Genomic DNA, 23,558 nt, shown 5'->3' on the forward strand with positions numbered 1-23,558 from the left:
TCTTCGTAACTCCATGGACTGCAGCCTACCAGGCTCCTCTGTCCATGGGATTTTCTAGGCAAGAGTACTGGAGTGGGTTGCCATTGCCTTCTCCAAGCATACACATGACTTAACTGCTTGTAGCTGTTCCCCAAATTTCTGGATACTACTGTGAAATAAATAGTTTGACTTAGCTTTTATCCGGAGAAGGCAATGGCACCCCACTCCAGTACTCTTGCCTGGAAAATCCCATGGCTGGAGGAGCCTGGCGGGCTGCAGTCCATGGGGTCACTGAGTCGGACACGACTGAGCGACTCCACTTTCACTTTTCACTTTCATGCCCTGGAGAAGGAAATGGCAACCCACTCCAGTACTCTTGCCTGGAGAATCCCAGGGACGGGGGAGCCTGGTGGGCTGCCGTCTATAGGGTCGCACAGGGTCGGACACGACTGACACGACTTAGCAGCAGCAGCAGCAGCAGCTTTTATCCCTTTGTTCTTGGAATACTCAGGTTTCTGTGCCTGGATTTCAAAGCTTGTTCAAGTCTAACTTGATTTCAAAGTAAGTGGCAACTCTATTCATGCTGCAGTAACTTTAAGCATCCCTGAGGATTCCCACAGAGATATCTGCAAGGGAGCTGTTTGTCTTAACAGATTTTCAATGCAGCTAAAACCTGTCCATTTTGGAGAAAGATGTCTGAGAACATCCGTCAGCCCAGAGAAGAGTATTTTGTGGTTCTTAAAGCTCCAAAGAATCGTACTCTTATTTAACATCCTAGAAATGTGTCTAGAGTTAAACCTATTGGAGCCTTATGAACAAATGCACCCGTGGATAATCTTTCGAAAACAAACAAGTTCTTAAATAGAGGAACTTCTGTATTCTCGCTTCTTCCAAGAAGCTTTCCCTTACCCCTGCCTATCCTCAAGCTGAATTACTCCTTGTCTGCTATCTCGTGAAACTTATTTTACTCTTCTATGGCATTGACGTTTTCTACTGTTAATAGTATTTCTGTTATTCTTGGTCCCCTTGTATAGCCTTCACTGTGCCAGAAGATCCCGTTTGATTGGGCATCTCCCACTGCACTTACCGGAATGCTTTGCACACAGTAGATGCTCAGCATATGAAGTTCTAAAGATGAGTATTTTGCTAATCTGTAGTACCTGTTGTAGTCTACTGAAAAATAAAGTGTAATTAACCTCAATTTTGTAATTTGGGATTTTCAATAAACTACCCTTCCTCCAAGAAGTGCCTTACAGTTTAGCTAGAAGAAGACATTAATATGCTTCAATCGCGATAAGGATTTGAGGGCCATTTTCATCTTTGCACGTTGACTATCTCAGGTTAGTCAGAGAAAAACCTCTTCCTCTCTGGAACTCAACCTCTTCTCTGGCCTCTCTCTCCCCTCTTGTTAGTAAAATACTGCAGCCTCCGCCTTCCATGTTAATAGTTTGTGCCAGTGCGTGCCCCTCGTCTTTGGTTGATTAGAGATGTTCAAAACCTATTCTGACGCACAATCCTCCCTGACTTCCAATTCCTCTACTTCTTCGGGGTGGAAATAGTTCCTACGCTTTGAGACGCTGGCAGAGAAAAAGAATGGGGGAAAAAATTGCATTTAAACTTTGAAAAGTTGAGTCACGGCTGGTTGCTCAGCGAAAGCTCCGCAATGTGGAGAAAGTCGAAACGTGGTTTGGGCTGCGCGGAGCTGGGCTGGAGCGACTTCTGGGGAACCGGCGGGGCTGAGCCCCTAGAGCGGAGGAGGCCTGGGCCAAGGCCTCCCGCCGCGTCCCCGCACCTCCCCCGGCCCTGGCTCTCCCCCTCGGGCTCTCGGGGCACGGATGTCGCGCGCTTGCGTCCTGCGGCCCGAGCGCCCGACCCAGACACCCGCCCCAGAAAACCCGGAGCGAGTAGGGGGCGGTGCGCCGGAAGGGAGGCGCGCGAGGGGCGTGGGGGGTCGTGGGCGTCGGGGGTGGAGACGTATTAGATGTGACGCCGCGGCCCGGCCGGTAGCAGACCGGCGGACGCGGTGCCCGCGGTGGCGAGCGGATCCCGGGTGCTGCGGCTTAGGGAGGCGGCCCTCCCGAGAGCGGCAGCCGCAGAGGCATCCACCCCTCACCCCCCAATCCCGGGCCGCCGGGCTCCCCGCGCTCTAGGGCAGGCGGAGAGGGAAGCGGCCAAACAGCTCGAGGCTGGGGGCTCGCGGGCGCGGCCGCGTGCCGCGGGGAGGGAGGCTGGGGGGCCGGGGCCGGGGCCGCGCCCCGGAGCGCGTCGGAGGCCGGGGCCGGGGCCGGGGCCGGGGCGCGGCGGCTCCCCGCGCGGCTCCAGGGGCTCGGGGACCCCGCCAGGGCCTTGGTGGGGCCATGGCCGCCGGGAGCATCACCACGCTGCCCGCCCTGCCGGAGGACGGCGGCAGCGGCGCTTTCCCTCCCGGCCACTTCAAGGACCCCAAGCGGCTGTACTGCAAGAACGGGGGCTTCTTCCTGCGCATCCACCCCGACGGCCGAGTGGACGGGGTCCGCGAGAAGAGCGACCCTCACAGTGAGTGCTCCCCAGGTCTTCCTCCCTGGTGCCGTCTTCATCCCCTGCGGTTCTCTCCCCCGCCCCTGCCTTCCAGCCTCCGCGCTCCTTCTTCCTCTTCACTGTGACCCCAGTGGGACTTGTGGTTTCTCTCCGCTCGGCCCTCGGCGGTTTCAGGCTCACCACTCGCCCCCCTCCTGCCCCGAGCTGCGGTGGCGGTAGACGCTCCTCCAGGCTTTGGAGTGTGCCGGCTTCTCAGCTAACCCAGTCTCCTGGGCCCCGAGCCCCAGGCGCCCGGGCTTTGCGGGCGGCTCCCTGGGCGCAGACAACCTGTCGCGTCGGGGATGCCCGGCGGCTGAGCAGAGGTGAGCGGCTCAGCGAGGTGCCCCCCGCGCCCCCAGCCTGAAGTTCCGACCCCTTCTATGGGATGCCCGTCGTCTCCGGGGCAAAGCCAGGAGGGACCTCAGACCAATTAAAATATCCTTGTTGGAAAGATACCTTGCATCAGGTTTGAGGGTCAAAATGAGTTGGAAGTGCGCAGAGGGCTCAATTTCTTGGTCTACAGTTGCATTTTCTGTAAAAATAATAATAATGTATCTGTGGTAATAGAAATAAGATTGGTCTGAGCCGTTAGGAGTGCGTAAGAATCACCTGGAAGGTGTATGTGTTGTATGATTCATGGCTGAACCATCTCCCAGAGTTTCACATCACTTAGGTCTGGAGTGGGGCCTCATTTGCATTTCTAACTAGTTCCCAGGTGATGCTGACCTGGGAGCACAGTTTGAGAACCCGCTGGTCTAGAGAAAGAAGAAGCAAAGAGGTATAAAATGGGCTGATAAAAATAGATGAGTTTGAAGTGAGAGAAAGAGATAAGATATTTTTTAACTGTCATCCTGTAAGTGTAGGTAAAACATGTTTTGGAAGTTGTTTTGTCATTCCTTCCTTAATGGATTTCAGGTGGAAAACTTGATCCTATTTTTTTTTTTTTTGCCCGAGAAAAGACCCGCAGGAGGCCTTCTTTACCTTGTGATGCTAACAGAGTGTCCTTTGGGGCTCTCCAGGTGGTACTGGTGGTAAAGAACCCACCTGCCAGTGCGGGGATGTAAGAGGTGCGTGTTGGATTCCTGGGTTGGGAAGATCCCCTGGAGAAGGAAATGGCACTCCACTCCAGTATTCTTGCCTGGAGACTCCCCATGGACAGAGGAGCCTAGTGGGCTACCGTCCCTAAGGTCACAAAGAGTAGGACACTGAAGGGACTTAGCAAGCTCTCACTCTGGGATGTGAGTTAGGAAGAGGAGAAAACTCTGCAGCCAAACCTAGCTGACAAATTCAGGAATGGGAAATGTTCCTTAATAAGAATTGGTCTTTATTGATTTCAAAATAGAAACAAGCAAAGGATTCAGGTCTGTAACTTTTTTCAGGCCTGCCATAATTAAAACAATTTTCTCCACCACTTATATTATCCAGTAAAACTGAGATGCTTGTAGCCCAATATATCGGTTAGTGCTCTTTCTCTATTTTGGTGACTATTTAGGTTTCACAAAATTATCTTTCTGTGTGGGGTTTATTTATTTTTTCCCAGACATTTTATGAGTTGCAGGTATTTTCTCTGATGCTCTCAATACCTTATTTCCTTTAAAACTGTATAGGGGCTGGACTTTCCAGGTGGCACAGTGGTAAGGAATCCGCCTGCCAATACAGAAGATGCAGGAGAAGCTGGTTCGATCCCTGGATTGGGTAGATCCCCTGGAGAAGGGAATGGCAACCCGCTCGTATTCTTGCCTGGGAAATCCCGTGAGCGGAGGAGCCTGGCAAGCACAGTCCAGGGGGTCACAAAAGACCAGACATGACTGAGTGACTGAGCATGCATGCATGTATGGGAGTTAGTAAGGATAATTCTGAATTGCATATTACATTACTACCCTTTTAAAAACAACTATTAACTTTTATTCCCAGTTTTGGGCTGGGCCATCATTTCTGTATTCTTATTTTAGCTTAATGGTCTGAAATAGGATTGATACTCTCCAGGGGACATTTGGCAATGCCTGGAGCTGTTTTCACTTGTCATGCCTGGAAGGGTGCTACTGTCATTTGCTAAGTAGAAGCCAGGGATGTTACAGTGCACAGGATACCTCCCCAATCCCTCAGCAAAAAAAAAAAAAAAAAAGTTCTGATTATAAGTGTTAATAGTGTTAAGGCTGAGAAACCCTGCCAACCTGATAACTAGCTAAAGACCTTTAAAGGCAAAGAGTAGAGTACTCATCCAGACTTGTGGAGAGCACTGATTTTTAAAAATCACCTTGTACCAGGTGATAGACTGACAAGAATATAAACCTGAAAATGATAAATTTAAATGACTTTTGTATAGGCCAACCTGGACATATGTTTAATTAAGGACAGTGTTTTTTTTTTCTCCTGACATATCAAAGGTATACTGATAGTTGACAAAACCAGGAGTAGACTGGTGGGAAATATACAGGAAAAACAATGCCATACCAGTATCCTCTTAACCATATCCCCTCCATTCCCCTAAAGGAGCAAAACTGATCAGCAAACGTGGAGAAATAAAAGCTGTTAATGCTTGCTACTGCTTCCCACCAAATTAAGGTTCAGATACCTAGACATATTTGAAACATTGGAAAACCCAAGGTCCCGTCCCTCAAACTGTTTTGTCCATACACCCAAAAACCTATCATTGGAGATTTATTCCTTTGGCATTAACTCTCTATCCAGATGTTTCTAAAATGCAAATGCAGTCTGCTCTCCGAATCTGCGAGTCTCCATCTGTGGTGACGACAGCCGAGAGCCCTACACCGTTCTCCACGCGGGGCTTGAGCCTCGGCGGGCGCCTGCGGGCAGCCCTGGAACCGGGTCCTCATGGGTACGGGGGAGGAGGGTGCCCCCGGAGGGATGAGTGGAGCAGTTACTGGGTTTAACGTTTCATGTGAATTAAATTGTGTGTGTGTGTGTGTGTGTGTGCTATTTATTCCCCAAAAGCTGACCAGAAGGACTGGAGTTGAGGGGGGAGGCTGTGAAGTCGGTGGCATGAATGTGGGGCGCTGGTCAGGGGCGGGGGACGTGGTTAGGATCTGGAGGGACACAGGGCAGGGCAGTGTGGGGCCGGGCGGACAGCTGCAGGAAGGGCAGGCCAATGACACCGCCGGCGTTTCCAGCTTCCCAGTTTTGCTGGAGATCACCTGTGTTTCTCCCCGGGTTCTCTCTTGAATTGTTTTCACATCAAAAGGCTCACTTTCCTGCACTTTTCTCACAATCCTGAAATAACCTGTATTTGACACGAGTGTGTTGGTAAAAGCAAGATAAAGACAGGGCCAGCGTGGGTGCCGCACACCCACCTTCCCTTTGGTGTCCTGGATATTTTGCCAGGCCCCCTTCCAATTGCCCCCGGGGATGTGTAACAGAAGTATATGCTCTGAAGTACTGAACCATGTGAAAACATTCAGAAGAGAGCACATTTTATCCCAGGCGGCACGTACAACATGTGGTGGAGTATAGTAAGGGCAAAGTATGCTGCTTGTGTACATTTTAGCATTGAATTTGTTCCAGATGCTTTTATTTTGGAAAAAATGAAGGTAGTTAGAAGTGCTGGATCGACCTTTGGGTCTTCTCCCAGGAGGTGACCGCCTGCTTGCCACACTCGTCCGGCTTCTGGGCTCCAGAGGACACTGAGCCTTGAAGAGGCTGAGGGACCTGCCCACCCCCAAGTGCAGCAGGGTTGGGATCCCGTTGACTCCCACCCTCTGTGCCACTGCACATATTCCAGGCAGCCCCGTCATTAAAAACGAACTGTTCACCAGCCTCATCTTGTGGAAGAGGAGATTGAGGTCTAAAGGCGGAACTGATTGCCTGAATTTACCTGCCGATTCCTGCCCACCTGCCCCCTTGCGGACTATCCCTGCCATTCTGGCTTTTTAGCTTCCTCCACTTCAAAATATTGACATAGTCGCTCTGGGGAGTTCTTATGAGTTCACAGGTTGCCTCTGCTTGTACCCCTGGAGTAATGAAGAAAGCCACCTTTTCTTCTCTTCCTTTATGTCAGTGGAACTTTTGATTAATGACACCAGATTCTCCCATCTCCACCTTTTTTGGGTAATATCTGGCAAGTGGATCCCACCAATTTACTTTAATAAGCATACTATTTACTCTAATGCCATTTGTGTGCAGTAAACAAATGAAGTAAGAACCCAATAGCTCATTTAATTGTGGAAATCGTGTAATTGGTTTAGCAATGAAAGGACAATTCATGAGTCATGGATATTACCACACCTTAGGAGCCTTTTAAAATGAGTTTGGTGCCAAGTGACTTCAGCTTAGAACTGGCAATATCTTCTTGTGACATGCCCTTAGGACTTTCTTTGTGTTTATAAAGTGGCCATCCTATAATTAGATTTTGACAGAGGTATGAAAAGTGGATTCTGAGTATTATGTTCAGATTTATGATGTTTTAAATGGATAGCTGAGATTTTTAGGTTTAATTTGAAAAAACGTTATAGACAAAACAAGAACCATCCTCAGTACATTATAATTATAAAATTGAGTGTTCATCTACATATTGATTCTCAGAAATTACCATAAGCAATATTGAAAAAAGGCAGTGTAAGGTCTTGCATTATTAGAATTGTTATTTTCTAGCCAAAAGATGCCTGTGGAACAGGGTGGTAAACTACTCACATGCCATTGCCTTTACTTGTTTTTCCAAACCCCCTGCTTGGGCCCCTTTGTCCTGTAACAAACATCTGGAAGAGACTGGCCTGGGGTAACCACTCTATTACTGTGAATTGGAACAAGACAAGTCAGCACATTTGGACTTGAACCTTAACCTCATTACCATATCCTCTCCAAACAAGTATTCTTGGTTCTATTTTGTTTTTGAGCTTGTCGTTTTCTGCACTCTGAAAACAGGGATCTGGTCTTATGCTTAGCTTGTATGTTGTCAAGTGTTTGGCTGTTGGCAAAATAATTCAAGTAACGATTATCATTGTGGAATTGTCATTGTGTCACTGGTGGCTCAGCTGGTAAAGAATCTGCCTGCAATGCAAGAGACCTGGGTTTGATCCCTAGATCGGGAGGATCCCCTGAAGAAGGAATGACTACCCACTGCAGTATTCTTGCCTGGAGAATCCCATGGACAGAGGAGCCTGGTGGGCTACAGTGCATGGGGTTGCAAGAGTTGGACATGACTTAGTAACTAAACTGCCACCACCACATCAATGGGAAATGCAGTTTGGCACCATGATTTTCAGTGTTTCCTTATTGCGTCCATTGTTAGGGGGTAGCTGTTGCTTTCTCTCTCTAAGCTGGGTTATTTATGGCCATAGGAATTTAGGCAGGGAATAAAGGAAAAATGGCAACTCCCAGGGAACTTCACCCATTGAGCCATAGACCATAGTTCTTAGAAACCAGATTAGTCCCATTCTAAATTCCTGTGGGATATTTTTAGTTTGAAGAAATTTGGAGGGCCTAGAAGCCGATACTCAGTTTTTAATTTATGTCTCATCCCAGTTGTTCCCTGACTTTTGAGTTGACTGGTATATCCTTAATACTTACTCATTGATTTACACTAATCAGTAATGTGTGTGTGTGTTTGCATGTGGATTTTCTTTTAAAAAAATATTTATTTATTTGGCTGCTCTGGATCTTAGTTGCTGCATGTGAACTCTTAGTTGCCACAGGTGGGGTCTAGTTCCCTGACCAGGATCGAACCCAGGCCCTGCGTTGCGAGTGCAGAGGCTTAGTCACTGGAATACCAGAGAAGTCGCCCGCATTTGTATTTTCAAAGGGCTACTTAACTTCCTCAAATTAAGTTACCCTCTAAATTAGATTATTCCATAGAATTCTAAAGTGTAAAGTTCATAGATTTTTTTAGGATATTGCAGGGGGCGGGGAGGGAAGTTTGTTTTTTTTCTGTTTGTTTTGTTTTGCTTTTTAAAGGAAATTTGTATAGTGTAGTAATGATCTGGCTAGATTCTGTGAGTGGGTTATTTTCTCTGTTCATGATTTATGCACTTTGAGAAAATTTGGCTTCTTAAGGTAGGAACCATGACTTCTCAATATAAATAAACATCATAAAAAGACTTGTACCTTTTACTCTGGGAATTCTCACTAAAAGTGAGCTGCTGATGGAAACATTCTATGTGGATAACTACTCATGGGCCACATGCTGTACAAAGCCTGGTTGAGGTTTACAGTTCTCTTGGTATAGTAACATATACAATTAGGCACTTAGCCTTTTAATGAAGATAATTATATGTAACAAAATTATACTTGGAAAAATGTAATTATATTTGAAATAGTAAAAAGCTGGCTATTAGCATTTTTGGTGTAGTCTGTAAAAAGGTGACTCATTGCGCAGGGTAATTAGTTGACAGCTCTCATTGGGAGTTTTCTTTAAAAAGCGTCTAAGATATTTACCATGTACTGTGTGGTGTAAAATTCCTCAGGTGTGCTGTGCATTGTTCATTCATTCTTCTGTGACCAGTGTCCTAGAATCCTGTACTCTCTTCTACTTCATCTCCTTTTCTCTTTCTAACTCTGGATTCTGCTTCTGGTATTCTACTTAAATCATTCTGGGCCCCGGCAGTCTTCCAGTTCAATCACACGGACTTGTCCAGTTTGTCACCCTACTTCTGACACTTGACGCCGTTGTCTGCCTTTGTCTTCACGAGAATTCCTTGGCACATTAACCCGGTTGCCTCTCACCCTTCCAACTGTCTTTTCCTCTGGTCCCTCCTACTTCCGGTCTTTTGCTGTTGTATCCCCCAAGGCTCTGTTTTTGCCTGTCTTCCCATCCTTCTGAGTACTTGAGATCCTTCAGCACAGATCATTTCAAATCTCACTTATTTTCTGTCTCTATGTTAGTATCGTGTTCCTGCTGCCCAAAGGACACATGTACTGCTGCAGCCTCAATTCATCCCGCAGAAAACAGAACATAGCATCATTTTCTCCAACTGGCACCCTTCCTACTGAATTTCTGCCTGAAATGAAATTCTTCTTCTAATCTCCAAAACTAGATACCTGGACTCATCCCCGCCTCAGTGATTTTTCTTTGCCCTGTCTCTTGGTTTCCTCTGTCCTTTTCTTACCTATGAACAGACCCTCCTGACTTTCCCTCTGAAATATGACCTGCCTACTCAATGTTACTTCAGCTCTTCACTATCCACACTCCCCTGATGCTGCCAGCGCTCTGTGCCTTCATGATTGTCTCTAACCTGGCAGAACCATCACTATTACAGTTGGCTTTTCCACTTGTGATCCTTGTTTTTGGAAAACCCTTCTTTATCATACCAATTCTTCTCTCACACCCTCCTCCCACTCTCACTTTTCCCTGAAAAGATCTCTTAGGAGCCAGCTCAGTGGTCTTTTCCTTTGTGAAACTTTCCCCTACCTTCCCAGGGAGACTTAATAGTTTCTGTCTGTGCTTTTTCCCCCATAGTAGTTGGGATGTATTATAGACTTAACAGTTTTTCTTGTAATTGTTTACGTGTCTGTCTCCTGCACTGGGACTGTGAGCTCTGTCCACTCAAAGAACGTGTGTGAAGTTCAGTGTGTACCCAACAGATGAGCCCAGTCTTCTGACTTCCTTTCTGATGGCCTTCTGACGACATCCTTCTTCTCCTCTTAGCCTTTAATCAGGCTGTTTCCCTGAGCTGAAGCACTCTTAGTCCTCTTTCCTGACCCCAGTCCTAGGCTTTGCGTCAGACCCTATGGCTTTCACGTGGCCCTGTATGGCCCTGTACCCGTCTGTCCTCTCCTGCATGCTATCTAAAAATTCTCTCTAATAGCTTGATGTGTTTTAACCTCCTTCCAGTTTTACTGGAAATTTCTAGGTGGCAAGGATGTTGAAAAATTTAAACATTACCCAGTAGTCCTTTACTCTCTTTTCTACTCTGAGGACTGAGACTGACTTTAGGCACTCCAGAATTCCCTTGACTCTTGATAAATGAATGACCACGCTGAGGCCCATGAAGAGGTTTGATGTGTATTGTTGAATGAGCTAGAACTTTAAATAAATAAGCATGTACACTTCAGCATGAAGTGTGCAAAGCAGATAAGTTGAATGTAGCCTCACTGTGGTTCCTTCTGTGGACACCTTTCACATTATTCAAAGGAAGCAATAAAGGTAAAACCAATCATTTTGTTAAGATTAATTTTTATTGTGGAAGTTTTTCTTTTAAGCTAATGAATATGTGTCAACATTTCTAGCCAATTTCAGAACTAGCTGTGATCTTCTAATTAAAAAGCATAGATCTGAGAGTTCATACTTGAGTCAGATATTTAATCCTTAAATCCCTTTCTTTCCCTCTGTCTCTTTCTCTCTTTCTAAAACCTGTGAATCATTTTATAAATTAGGATTAAGAACTGTCTGGTACCATTGTTAATATCCCTTTTGGCTCTGAGGAAATGGCACAAATAATTTCATCCTAATATTCATTCAGATTTATGAGCCAGTATTCATCACAACAATCTTAAAACTCTTGAAAGGATAGAAACTGTATGACAAAGTGAGTCATAGTCTTTGTGATGTGATGTCTGCAAGGGTGGGTGGGAGAGACTGCTGAATGACCAGTCTCATTCGGCTTTCTGAGCTGAATCATTTTGCAAATAGAAAACAATTCATAGATTTATAGATAGTCATAACATAAATAGGAAATGGACGACGAGAGTAACAGTCAAATAATACCTCTATTTAAAAAATTACTTTTTGAAATACAACACTTGATGAACAGTCTTTGTTTTGAATTAGAAATGAAATTAATCTACTGCCTAATAATACATATATTTTGATACCTGCTATATGTCTTTATATATTTTCATTTTTTCCTATTGATTATGTTTCTTTTAAAAAATTATCTCATGTAATTTGACCTTTATCTTCATAGCTATTTCTAGCTTTGGCTTATTTGACAATTGCTTGTATGTTTGTGTGTGGAGAAAGAGGTGACTACTTGTATGGGAACTTGAGAGAAGGTCCCTTTCCTCTTGAAAATTCTGATTCTGGGATAGTATAATCCTGCATTTTGCATGGTTGGTCTCCTTTTGTTACTCTGAGTCAGATTTAAACTTTAATCTTTAAATGCAAGATTGATTTACCTTATTTCCTTGTTTTCTTTGAGGCAAAGTATTTGTCAAAACAATTATATGAAAAGTAAACTATTCTACTTTGAGTGTGTTTCTTGAGTTTTAGAACTTTAGAACTCTTCTTACATTCTTACATTTATCCATTAAACTCAACAATTTAGTAATGGGGGTATAATACAAATAAAATCAGGAAGCCAATTTTTCTGACTGGTTTAGTAGAGGACAGTAGTATATGAAGAAGACATATATTACATTTAATACAATGTGTTGGATTAAAAAATAATTACAGCAATACCTTCAGTTGTTACAAGGTGGGAAAAGTAAGGCACAAATTATTTTGGAGGGAAGGTATTAAAACCATGACGTGTTGATGGGATCTGTCCAGCCTGAGCCAGACACCGAAGCAGGATCCATGGCAACTTGGCCGTGTCCCTGCACCTTTATAGAGGAAGGCCTATTGTTTGGCCTTCAACACACAACTTCACCTTGGACCTTGTTGTTTACTGAGTGTTTTTTGAATGGATAGATGAAATTCCTGAGAACATGCTCTATGCCAGCTTTATGAACAGTATGTTTAATCTTATTACAGTCTTATGAAACAAGTGTTATTTTTACTTTACAGATAGGGATAGAGTTTTTACTATTGGCTTTTCAAACCATGATCTCTTTGTGACTATAAGTAATTAATTGTGTTTTCTAGATTTGTTAGTGTTTAGAATACAGTTCATGGCCAGAATTTCAGATGGACAGTGTAGCATAAATTTGAACAGAAATAGTGATTTTTAAAAATAGTTTAAACTCTTCCCAGAGCCTTTACTATGCTCAGCAAAGTTAGTCTCTGTCATCTTTTCTTCTACCCCTTTATTGCATCCTTTTTTATTTAGAAAATATTTGTCATGAATTAGCATGAAACAACTCTTCAATATTTTAGGGATTGCTTTCTGAAGAACTCAAAGATTTTTAAATGGCATATTTAAAAATTAAAATAGAGTAAGACATAATTAAGGATATATACTATATAAGAATGAGGTAAACCTCAAAGATAGAGTCTGTAAAGATGCAGAATGAGCTAAAGCATGCAGAAAATACAAAGAGAATGAGTAAAAGGATGTTTAAAAAGTTAGTTAGGCCCTTTCAAGGAAATTTGAGATAGGCTCACTATTTAAGGACATAAGATGAAAAAAAATAAAAGAAAAAAAAGCAGATGGACCTGGGCCTATTTTATGTTAATGTTAATCTTCTTCCCCAAGTGAGATTGTCAATCAATAATTGTTTGAGTGTCTCATTGAGAAAATAAAGACCAAGGGAGACAAAGAAATACAAAGAAAGCACTTAGCCAGACACATCTAGAAATGTGTTTATAATGAAACTCCTCTTTCCTTGAAATTACTTGTCCCCCTTTTTTGACCCCCTGTATTTTAAAATATAAAATATATTTAACTTTTTAAATTTCTTGCCAACCAGCCCATTTCTCAGAGTACATTTCTACTCTTCCTTTCCCTCAGTCCTCACATCCCTGTCTCGGGCCCTGTGCGTTTCAGTTCTGCTGTGTCCTTCACACTCACGGGGGTCTCTGCATTGTTGCCACAGCTGCTCTCGTTCTGTCCCTGACTGTTGCAGCTGCCTTCTATCTGATCTCATCTGTATCAGTTTGCTGGGGCTGCCATAACAGAACAGGGACTGAGTGGCTCAAACAACAGAAATTAATTTTCTCATAGTTCTGTAAACTAGAAGTCCAAGATACAGCTGTCTGCATGTCTGGTCTTTCTAGGCCTCTTCTGGGCTTGCAGCAGCCACCTTGCACATGGTCACCTCTCTGTGCACACATACCGATCTCTTCTTGTGAGGACACTATTCAGATTTGGTTAGGGCCCGCTCTATAACAGCCCCATTTTACCTTAATCCTTCCTTAGAGGCCCCATCTCCAAATAGTCATTTTCTGAGGTACTGGGGCTTTCGGCTTCAACGTATGAGTTTGGGGAAGGGGTACAGTTCAGCCCACAACACCAGTGAGTCAACTGGGTATTGTCCTTCGGCAGAGGATCTTTCCAGAGAGCAGCTCTGATCTTGTTATCCTTCTCTTTAGAAAAACTTTATGGACTCAGAACAGTCTAGTCCCCTGGTTCACACATTGCTTACAGATGTGGGCACTGTTGAAAGTCTATGAGAATTACAGAGAATAGGAAGTTACCAGCAGATGAGTGATTGTCTTATATATCAGAAAGTGGGATAAAAGTATTTCCTGGAAACTCTAGATAGGTAGTAAGCTTGATGTAGTTCCTTGAAGAAAAAAAATTCCAAGAGACTCGAGAATATCGAGAAAAGATAACACAGAAAGTAGTAAATAGGGTCATATATAGTGGAAGAGTAGCGATATACATAGGCTTCATATGTTATTTTGGTGGAATATCTGACCAAATTTCTCATAACAACGTTCTGCAAAAGAAGTATGTTTTCTTTGGGAGAGTCTAGAGTTTTTTCATATTTGGGCTTCTAAGACCAGGACCCAAGGACTATATCACCTTTAATGAACTGGAAATATGCTCTCCCTCCAAAAGGTAAAGAATTAAAGATAAATAAAGTTGGTGATATGGATTTATTATCATGATCTAAAAGTATTCTTAATAGACAGCTGACTCTGTTTTCTAATTACCACCCTGAAGTGAAGCTTTAGATTCTCATTTTAATTCAAAGTTTTTTGCTAGACCTTCTATTCAGCTGTTAGTGGCAGTATCGCTCACATCCTCATACAGCAGGGGAATTTTTAGTGACTTACATTTATGTTTTGCAGCTCAACAAATTTTTCTTGGAAGGCATTGCAGGAAGCTACATTACTCAAGAAGTAGATAGTCTTCAAATGTTTTAATGAGATTAGGAAAAAAAACACCAGTTGAGATACCTGTTTGGTTACACCTCTGTTGAATATTTTCCAGACTTAAGTTATTTTTGGCAATACTTAATGATGTTGAACTGTAGAGCTTTTGTGCTGCAGGATTCTGGAGACTCTTGGCCTTGCCCGTGCCCTCACTTCCAGCAGTGAGAGGGTGTTCCTACTAGGTACCTCTGTTTTCTAGAAGAAGCCTAATGCTCACCATGGCTGACAGTTAATGTGTGTGGTTCTTTATAATTCAGCCTGACTCAAAGAGATATAGTACATCTTCCATCCAGGTTGGGTATTTTAACTGGGACAGTCCATGAGCAAGCTCCAGGTTTCCATAATCCCTTGAAAATATATATAAAATATTATATCAAGGTGTTGTTTCTGAGGGGAGAATACACAGCATTTTATCAGATTCTTAAAAAGTTGTCCATGGCCCAAAATATGTCAAGGACACTGCTGCTGATAACCAAGGTGTATCTTCTAACTAACACAGCCGTCAGGAAGAGCTGATTTGAATGTGTTGAGTCTATAATTTATGGTGAGCGATTCTTGGGAGTAACATCTCTGCAAAACTGGTGTCTGTGTAATTCTAAGAAATATTTCAAGCTGCTGTTGATCTCATTACATAGTGTCCACTCTGAGGTCTCCTGAGGGAAATTTCTCTGTGGTAACTGTCGGGACTAGTTCATGCTTCTCCTTGGCGGCCAGTTTATTTTAGCCTTATGGACTCTGGGAAACTTGTTATTGCTACTGGCTTCTAGAAAGCCAAATATGTGGTCTGCTTCTAGCAAGTATGATAATCTCAATTCTGGCTTCACCAATTTTTAAGTCTTATTTCCTATTTGCCTTATTTAAAAACGATTTTTAAAGTTTTTTTTTTTTGTCTTGGTATATTGTCAGTATCTTTGTAACTCATCTTAAATATTATTTGGGGCCAGATAAGTTACATACCTCAATAAAAATTTTTATTGATTTGTTATTTTAACCACAGAATGTTTACTAAATAGTCCTATATAGCATTGGCTGCTGGAGATTAAAAGTCAAATAAGATAGGCACCTAACACTTGAAACTAACACAATATTGTACAGCAGTTATACTTTGATTAAAAAAAAAAAAAAAAGGTAGGCTTCTGCTCCTTAGGCTGTGTGTTGTCTGCCAGGGTGAGGAAGATGTAAGTCAGCATTGACACTGAGATGTTAGGGCCGCTTTGCTTGTGCTGTGTCCTGGGGGACGGGTGGGATCATGTCAAGGAGGACAGTGATTCTCACAGCAAAGTCAGAAAAAGGCTTCAGACAGGAGTGACTGCTCCACTGGGTGTTGGGAGGCAAGTAGACGTTTGCCAGGCAGCTGACTCTCTCATCACCACCAGAAAGTGATGCTTTAGGTTCATACTCTAAACAAAGTCAGAAACTTTATTCTAAACAAATTTTTGCTAGATCTGCCACACCACTTTTAACAGTGATGTGGCTAATATCCCCATGCAGCAGGAGAATTCATTTGGTTATTATATATATATTTTGCAACTCAGCTAATTTTTCTTAGAAAGCAAAGAAGGGCATGAAGGGCAAGAAGCAGCACCAGCTTTGGTATGTTTTGGGGACTGTAAACATGGCTGGGGTGTAGGATTAGGGTAAGAGGTAAGGCCAGCCACATAGGAAAGGGCCCAGATTCTTTCTTTTTTTTTTAATTGAAGTATAGTTGATTTACAGTATTGTATTAGTTTCTGGTGTACAGCAAAGTGATTCAGTTATACATTCATGTATAACTATTTCTTTTCAGATTATTTTCCCTTATAACTTATTGAAAAATATTGGGTATAGTTCCCTGTGCTATACAGTAGTACCTTATTGTTTATCCACTCTCTATATAATAGTTTGCATCTGCTAGTCTCAAACTCGGAGAAGGCAATGGCAACCCACTCCAGTCCTCTTGCCTGGAAAATCCCATGGGTGGAGGAGCCTGGTAGGCTGCAGTCCATGGGGTCGCTAGGAGTCGGACACGACTGAGCGACTTCACTTTCACTTTTCACGCCTTGGAGAAGGAAATGGCAACCCACTCCAGTACTCTTGCCTGGAGAAGCCTAGGAACGGGGGAGCCTGGTGGGCGGCCGTCTCTGGGGTCGCACAGAGTCAGACACGACTGAAGCGACTTAGCAGCAGCAGCAGCAGTCTCAAACTCCCAGTCCAACCTTCCCCTGCACGCTCTTCCTCTTGTCAACCACATGTCTGTTCTCCGTGTCTGTTTCATTGGTAAGTTCACTTCTGTCTTATTTTAGATTCCTCATATAAGAGATGTCATATGGGTTTTGTCTTTTTCTGACTTCACTTAGTCTGATGATCTCTAGATCCATCCACGTAGCTGCAAATGGCATTTCATTTTTTATGGCTGAATAATATTCCATTATATATGTGCGTGTGTGTGCGCGCGTGTGTGTATATATATATATATATATATATATATATATATATATATGTATGTATGTATGTATCTGTACAAATAGAGTATATCTTCTTTATCCATTCATCTGAAAATGGGCGTTTATGTTGCTTCTGTCTCTTGGCTGTTGTAAATAGTGCTGCTGTGAACATAGGGGTGCATGAATCTGTTTGAATTAAGTTTTGTCCTGATATATGGAAGAGCCTGGATTCTGATGGGCTTTGTAAGCCATACTAACAATTTGGTCTTGATCCTCAAGGCAGTGGGGAGTCAATGAAAGATTTTAATCAGGAGAGTAAGAGTATCAGATTTGGGCTTCTGTAAAATCACTCAGACAGGCATGTGGGATAGACTGAAGGGTATAAGGCTGGGAGCAGGGACGAGCCTTAGGGAATTATTGCAGTGGTCCAGTTGAGAAATGTAATTCCCTTACACCATTACCTGGCATATCATAAGTGATATAAATGCACTAGAATGGAAAGGTCTCCATTTTGTCAACAGAAAAAAGGAAATTATTGAAATAACACTAAAAATATTACCCCATGTATAAAAATACAAAAAAGTACTATATATGTACAGAGTAAATATGTAGGCTGAGGTCTGAAAAGGATATATACCAAACTGCTGCCTAGTACTGTAACTTCAGAAAGGGAGCTGGGATTGAGAGAGAAGAAGTTAAGGGGAATCGTAACTTCTTTATCTGTGTATTTGGAAAATGTTAACAATTAGGTATCCATATTTATATAAAAATTTCTAAAAGGATGAATGGGGGTGAGGGAGAGGAGGCAGATGTTGGGGTGCATGAACGTGAAGGGACGGAGAGAGATGACATAGTAAGCAGTAGGTTCCTGTCTCAGGAGGGTGGTGTGCGTGGAGGTGGTCTTTGGCCATTGGTCACACAGATGGACACGGCACACCAACTGACTGACTGTTGGAGATCAGTGCTCAGGCCTCTGCTTGCTCATTAGAAGGAACCGACTTCTCACTCCTTCATCTATTCCTTGGCTTATTTTCATCCATTTCTTGGCTTATTTTCTCTTAAGTCCCACTCAGATGCGTGGCCTTGGTCCTTATCAGTGTAAATGCTTTGCTCTGCTTTGGGAAATGATGCTCTATTTGAAAGTAGAACATTATATCTAATTCACTATACTTTCTAAGTAGCATTCACCACAATTCTGTATAATGTATTTTACTCTTCTAAGGTGACTAGAGTAAAAGAAATAGTTTGAAAAAGAAAAAATAAAAGATCTACCCTTCTAGCAGCTTTCAGTTATACTACACAGTTTTGTTAACTGTAGATACCGTGCTGTACATTCCACCCCCAGGACTGCTTTCTAATTTGAAGTTTGTACATTTAGACTACCTTTATCCATTTTGCCCACCTTCCCAGCTCCTTGCCCCTGGCAATCGATCCATCAATCTGTTCTCTGTATCTGTGAGCTTTTTTTTTTTTTAAGATTCTACATGAAAATAATATGCAGTACATATTTTTGTCTGTTGGACTTATTTCACATTGCATAATGCCCTTAAGATCCATCCATGTTGTCATACATGGCAGGATTTCCTCCTTTTTTAATGGCCGAATAATATTCTTTTGTATGTGCTTGTGTATGTGTGTATTTCACATTTTCTTTATTCATTCATCCATCAATGGTGGACACCGAAGTTGTTTCCATGTCTTGACTATTGTAAATAATGCTGCAGTGAACATGGGTGCAGTTTTTTGGTTTTTTTTTTTTTTTGAGTTAGTGATTTTGTTTTCTTTGTATAAATACCCATAGGTATGATTGTTGGATCATATGATAGTTTTATTTTTAGTTTTCTGAGGAATCTCTGTACTGTTTTTCATTAGTGTTTTTCTTCTGGTTCTCTTTTCCTTTCCAACATATGTGGGTTAGTTTTGCTTCCTTAGGATTTCTGAAAACAAGAATAATGACCCTATTCCAGAAGAAAGATTATTATTAAACAAACAGAAAAGGATCTCCAACAAGATCAGAGCAGTACTTCCATGTGGAGATGTCCGAGGCTGCCGTCGCCTGTGGTCATTGGTAGGATGACTGTGGTCCCTGGTCTCTGTCAGCTGCCATCTGCTCCAGAGGCCCCCTGCTCAGCCATCATCACAGAAGTGAACTGGGCCTCAGATGCTGGTTTCTGAGGACCAGACAGCAGAGAGGAGCTGAGGCTGCAGTCTGATTGCGTAAAACAGGTGCTAGTTTTTCTTTTTTTATATCATATTCTAGTCTGTGATTGGAAATGTCTTTCATACATCATCCTCTTATTTTTAATTAAGGAAAATTAGCATTGACTAGAAGCAGGGGTATCAGCATAACTAGAGGTTCCTCTGTTGTTGTGGTCTGGTCTTATGAGAAATCCAAGACGGCAGAGAACCAAAGGAAGGGGGGGTCGGATGCCTTTCTGCTCCTCAGTATACATCACTGGTGCTGCTTGGAGAGAGCAAGGACGTGAGGGAGTGTGGTGAGGTGTTAGGCCAAGAGCCGGGGAGTTTTCCCTTGTACTGAGGGTCTCCCTTACTGCACCTTGGACTGTTGGGGCTCCTTGACTGACTCTCCTGGTTTATATCCTCGGGGGCAAGTGCCTCCCCACTGAGAAGCTGAAAGGCAATGCCAGACAGTACCACCAGATACAGAGATTTCAGTCTGTCCATTTTGTAGCAAAATGGCACAAAATGACAAACCCTCTTTGGTGCCTTAGTTGCTGTTAAAAAAAAAAAAAAAAAGACAAACGTGTTCCACTAAATGATGAGCTTAGCTTGGCCAGCACAGTGTGAGTGAATACATTTTTAGGAAAATGGGAACACTGAAGGACACCATGTCTGCGATAGTCAGTTTTTTCTTTGAAGCAGGAGGCAGCGCCGTCTCGGGAAGAGCGGTGTGGCTGTGGGCTGCCTGTAGAACGCGCTGTAAGTTTTGTGGCTGCTGTAGAGGATGGGAGAGGACAGAGACGCGCGATGTGCCTGCGGCTGACGGCTCACTTCAGGCTGGAGACCCATGTCCCTGATGACAGCATCTGGATGGTTGTGTCACTTCTGGGTACACTTCCACTGTGTATGTTCAACCGTGCAAGTGCACAAGTGGAGAAACCAGAGAGCTATATTGGTCCAAAAATTGGAGTTTAGGTTTTAGAAGTGCTAGAAGGAAAAAGAACTGAGAGATGACCCACAGAGTTCAGAGTGATAAAGGAAGCCCAAGAGGCTGTAGACGGGTAGATAAACGGTGGCATCAGGGTCAGTTACATCAGGGAGGCTAAAAAACCAGCCAAAGGATATTAGGTTATACCACATCACGGTTTTAGGTGAAGCTGCTCTAATGATGGGGTGGCCATGAAGGTGGTGAATGCAGGTTCCGAGTCGATAAGCCAAGGATCTTGGAGGCTAGGTTTTTGGTGGGTCTTCTACATGAAAAGGGCAGTCTTTCTAGGTGATGGCAAGAGATGCAGGGTACCAAATTCCAAGATCTTTAGTGAGTGATGGTGACCATCAGTGGATAGCCCCGACAAGGAGGAAGAGGTGGGTGTGGACCTTGAAGGAGGACAGACTTGAGAATGGTGGTGGGAAACTAATATTGTAGATGCCGCGTTGCAGGAAGCCAGAAAAAAGCTGCATATATTAAGAGAGGAGCAGCCCAATCCTTGGAGAAGGCAATGGCAACCCATTCCAGTACTCTTGCCTGGAAAATCCCATGGACGGAGGAGCCTGGTAGGCTACAGTCCATGGAGTCGCGAAGAGTCGGACACGACTGAGCAACTTCACTTTCACTTTTCACTTTCATGCATTGGAGAAGGACATGGCAACCCACTCCAGTGTTCTTGCCTGGAGAATCCCAGGGACGGGGGAGCCTGCTGGGCCGCCGTCTGTGGGGTCGCACAGAATCGGACACGACTGAAGCGACTTGGCAGCAGCAGCGGCAGCAGTCCGATCATAGTGGAAAATGGCAGTTTGGAAGAATTGGCTGGACCCCAGTGCGCTTAGCTCCCAGTGGTGTTGCAATGACCTGTGATGACCAGCAGCCCTTAGGATTCAAGTGTTGCAAGGGGAAAGGTCTGGGTGGAGTAAGGAAAACATCTTTTGGTTGAGGCGACTGTTTCCTGTTTTGAAAAACATTGGTGTTGGGACAGGTAATCTGCAAAACACCTTCCTAGTTTAACAGTTCTTTCCATGAACCTAAAAAAATGCACATCAGGAGTTTGATCTCTTGTATTGTCCAGCTAGAGGAAGAAGCCTAGATTCTGAATATTATTTTCTTCATGGGAAAGTCACCTTTCCCAGAGACACAGAAAGTAGAACACATCAGAAATTCTTGGGGGAGAAAAAGATTTTAAAAAGGTAAAAGGTATGACTTGAGCAAAGTGAGATGTATTTTGTGTCTGGTTTTGGAAAAATCTGGGCTCTGCAGTAAAGAATCAGCCTGCAGCGCAGGAGACACAGGAGATGTGGGTTTGATCCCTGGGTTGGGAAGATCCCTGGAGGAGGAAATGGCAACCCGCTCCAGTATTCTTGCCTGGAGAATCCCATGGACAGAGGAGCCCAGCGGGCTACAGTCCATGTGGCTGAGAAGAGTCAAGTGAGAACACACTTGGGACAGCTTACTTGGGAGGGTGACTGTCTTTCAAGCTTGAGATAAAGAGGTTTCAGTTCGGAGCATCTCAAGAAGAATCACCTTTCTGTGCCGAAAGCCTTTACTTAGTCCTCTAAAAATAACGCTGAGACAATGATGGGTACCTTTATAGATGTCTAATTTTTTTTTCTCTTTTTCATAGCCCTCATATTTTCTGGAGGAAGCAGAAAGGATAAAGTAAATCAGGAGAGCAGACAGGGTAAGGGAGGTAGAAAGTACAGAGGGAAAGGAAGAAAGAGGAAAAAACAAACACACACCCAAGAATACGCAAGAGAAGATTTAGCCTGAAACAGACTTTCATATTCAGCCTCCTGAGTAATTAGCTGTCCGGGGCTCTTGGCGTTCTCTTCAGAGAGTGGTTCCAAATCTGGGAAGGAGAAAGCAGCAAAAGAAAACAAAATGCCGAATTTTCATGGCACAGAGGAGGGAAATAAATTCATTGATTATGATTTTAGGCTCCTTTTTTGGGACCCAAGTGTTAATACTAGAGCCAGATGCTATATGCTTTGCTATTTGTGTACTTTTGTGACTTTTTAAAAACTTTGTAAGCTATAGCAATTAACTCTTTGTCATTTTATTATAAGGAATAAGAAGACACAGTATAAGGCTTTCTTTGGGGAGATAAATTCCCTTGAAAGTGAAAGTGTTAGTCACTCAGTCATGTCCGACTCTTTGTGACCCCATGGACTGTAGCCATCAGGCTCCTCTGTCCATGGGATTCTCCAGGCACGATTACTGGTGTGGGTCGCCACTCCCTTCTCCAGTGGATCTTCCCAACCCAGGGATTAAACCCGGGTCTCCCGCATTGCAGGCAGACTCTTTACCAACTGAGCCACCTACTTGTTGGTATTTTTCTCCATTTGCCACTTTCCCCGCCACTCTCTTCATCCTCACATAATTCACTGAAACAAGGCACAATTTCAGCATTATTTCAACCAGCTGTTCTTTGAAGAATGGCAAGCGAGAAAACGATAGAGTAACTTGCTTTTTAGGGCAGTGCCACTCAGCAGCCAGCCAAGAGAGGAGGATTAGGACTGCTGACCTTTAACCCTGGGTCCCTTAGCTCAAGCAGTCCACTAGCCTGGGACTGTGCCTCCTTATCTTGAATTGAAAAGTCCTCACTAGATGATTTCCAAGGGCCAGGCTCTGAGAATTTTTGACTTACATTCTGTTGGAGGGTCAAAGAATCAGTTTGGGAAAAGGGCTGATAATGTCATCAGAAATAAGCATGGCCAAAGGAAAGATCACAAGCCAAGACAAGAGGGCACTTCATGCCAGGCCTGTCCCTGGAGATGGCCGGACAGTGATGCTCCTAAAGCAGAAGACCTGAAGACCACGAGTGGCTCTGGGTGGCTGCAGGAGACGCTGTGGTCACGAGTTCAGTACAGAGGGAGAAGGACAGGCAGGAGCTGGCTTTCCAAACAGGGACTCAACTTCACCCATTCCCTCACTAGAATGTGTTTTGGACAGCTGTTCTTGAAGTTAGAGAAAAATGCAAAACCGTAAGCAAGTCGTTTGTTATTTCTGCCCTAGTCCTGCCCCCGGCAGTCCTCTGTTAAGGTCATTCTCATCTTTCACATTTGTACAGGTAACAGGTAGCCCTGGGTTTAGGTCAGCTGTGCCTTTCTAGTTGTGTGATCAGGGGAAGTAACTTCATTTCTTTAAGTACCAGTTTCCTCATCTGCCAAGTGGAGATGCTAGCTAATGATAGCGACCATGTTAATATTGTGTGAATACATCAGATAGTGAGCCCTTACTGGATGTCAGCTGTGACTATTGTTTGTTGTTCCTAAAGCTCCCCTTTATACACTTACATCTCATCTATCTTCCAGTGCTTGAGATACCTACTGCTGGGTAACAAACATCTCAAAATTTAATGGCCTAAAATTACCACTTTATTGTTTCTCATGATTCTGTGTGTTGACTGTAGTTCAGCTGGATGGTTCTTCTGCTAGCACAGTTTGAAATTTGTCATGCAGCTGCAGTCAGATGGGGGCTGGAGCGGGAACACCTGAAA

At 43.6% G+C, this 23,558-nt stretch overlaps 1 protein-coding gene across 1 annotated transcript in view; it reads left to right on the top strand.

Moving 5' to 3' along the window:
* Positions 1–2,263: 2,263 nt before the first annotated feature.
* The window catches only part of FGF2 (fibroblast growth factor 2), a 56,214-nt gene continuing 34,919 nt past the window's right edge, over positions 2,264–23,558 (top strand). Inside the window, exon 1 of the mRNA XM_081544927.1 lies at positions 2,264–2,514. Coding sequence (XP_081401053.1) covers positions 2,337–2,514 — 178 coding nt within the window. The 5' untranslated portion in view covers positions 2,264–2,336. The remainder of the gene's footprint in view (positions 2,515–23,558) is intronic.

This window comes from Giraffa tippelskirchi, chromosome 11 (genome assembly GCF_054371585.1).
Source record: "Giraffa tippelskirchi isolate mGirTip1 chromosome 11, T2T-mGirTip1v1.2.pri, whole genome shotgun sequence".
Lineage (NCBI taxonomy): Eukaryota > Metazoa > Chordata > Mammalia > Artiodactyla > Giraffidae > Giraffa > Giraffa tippelskirchi.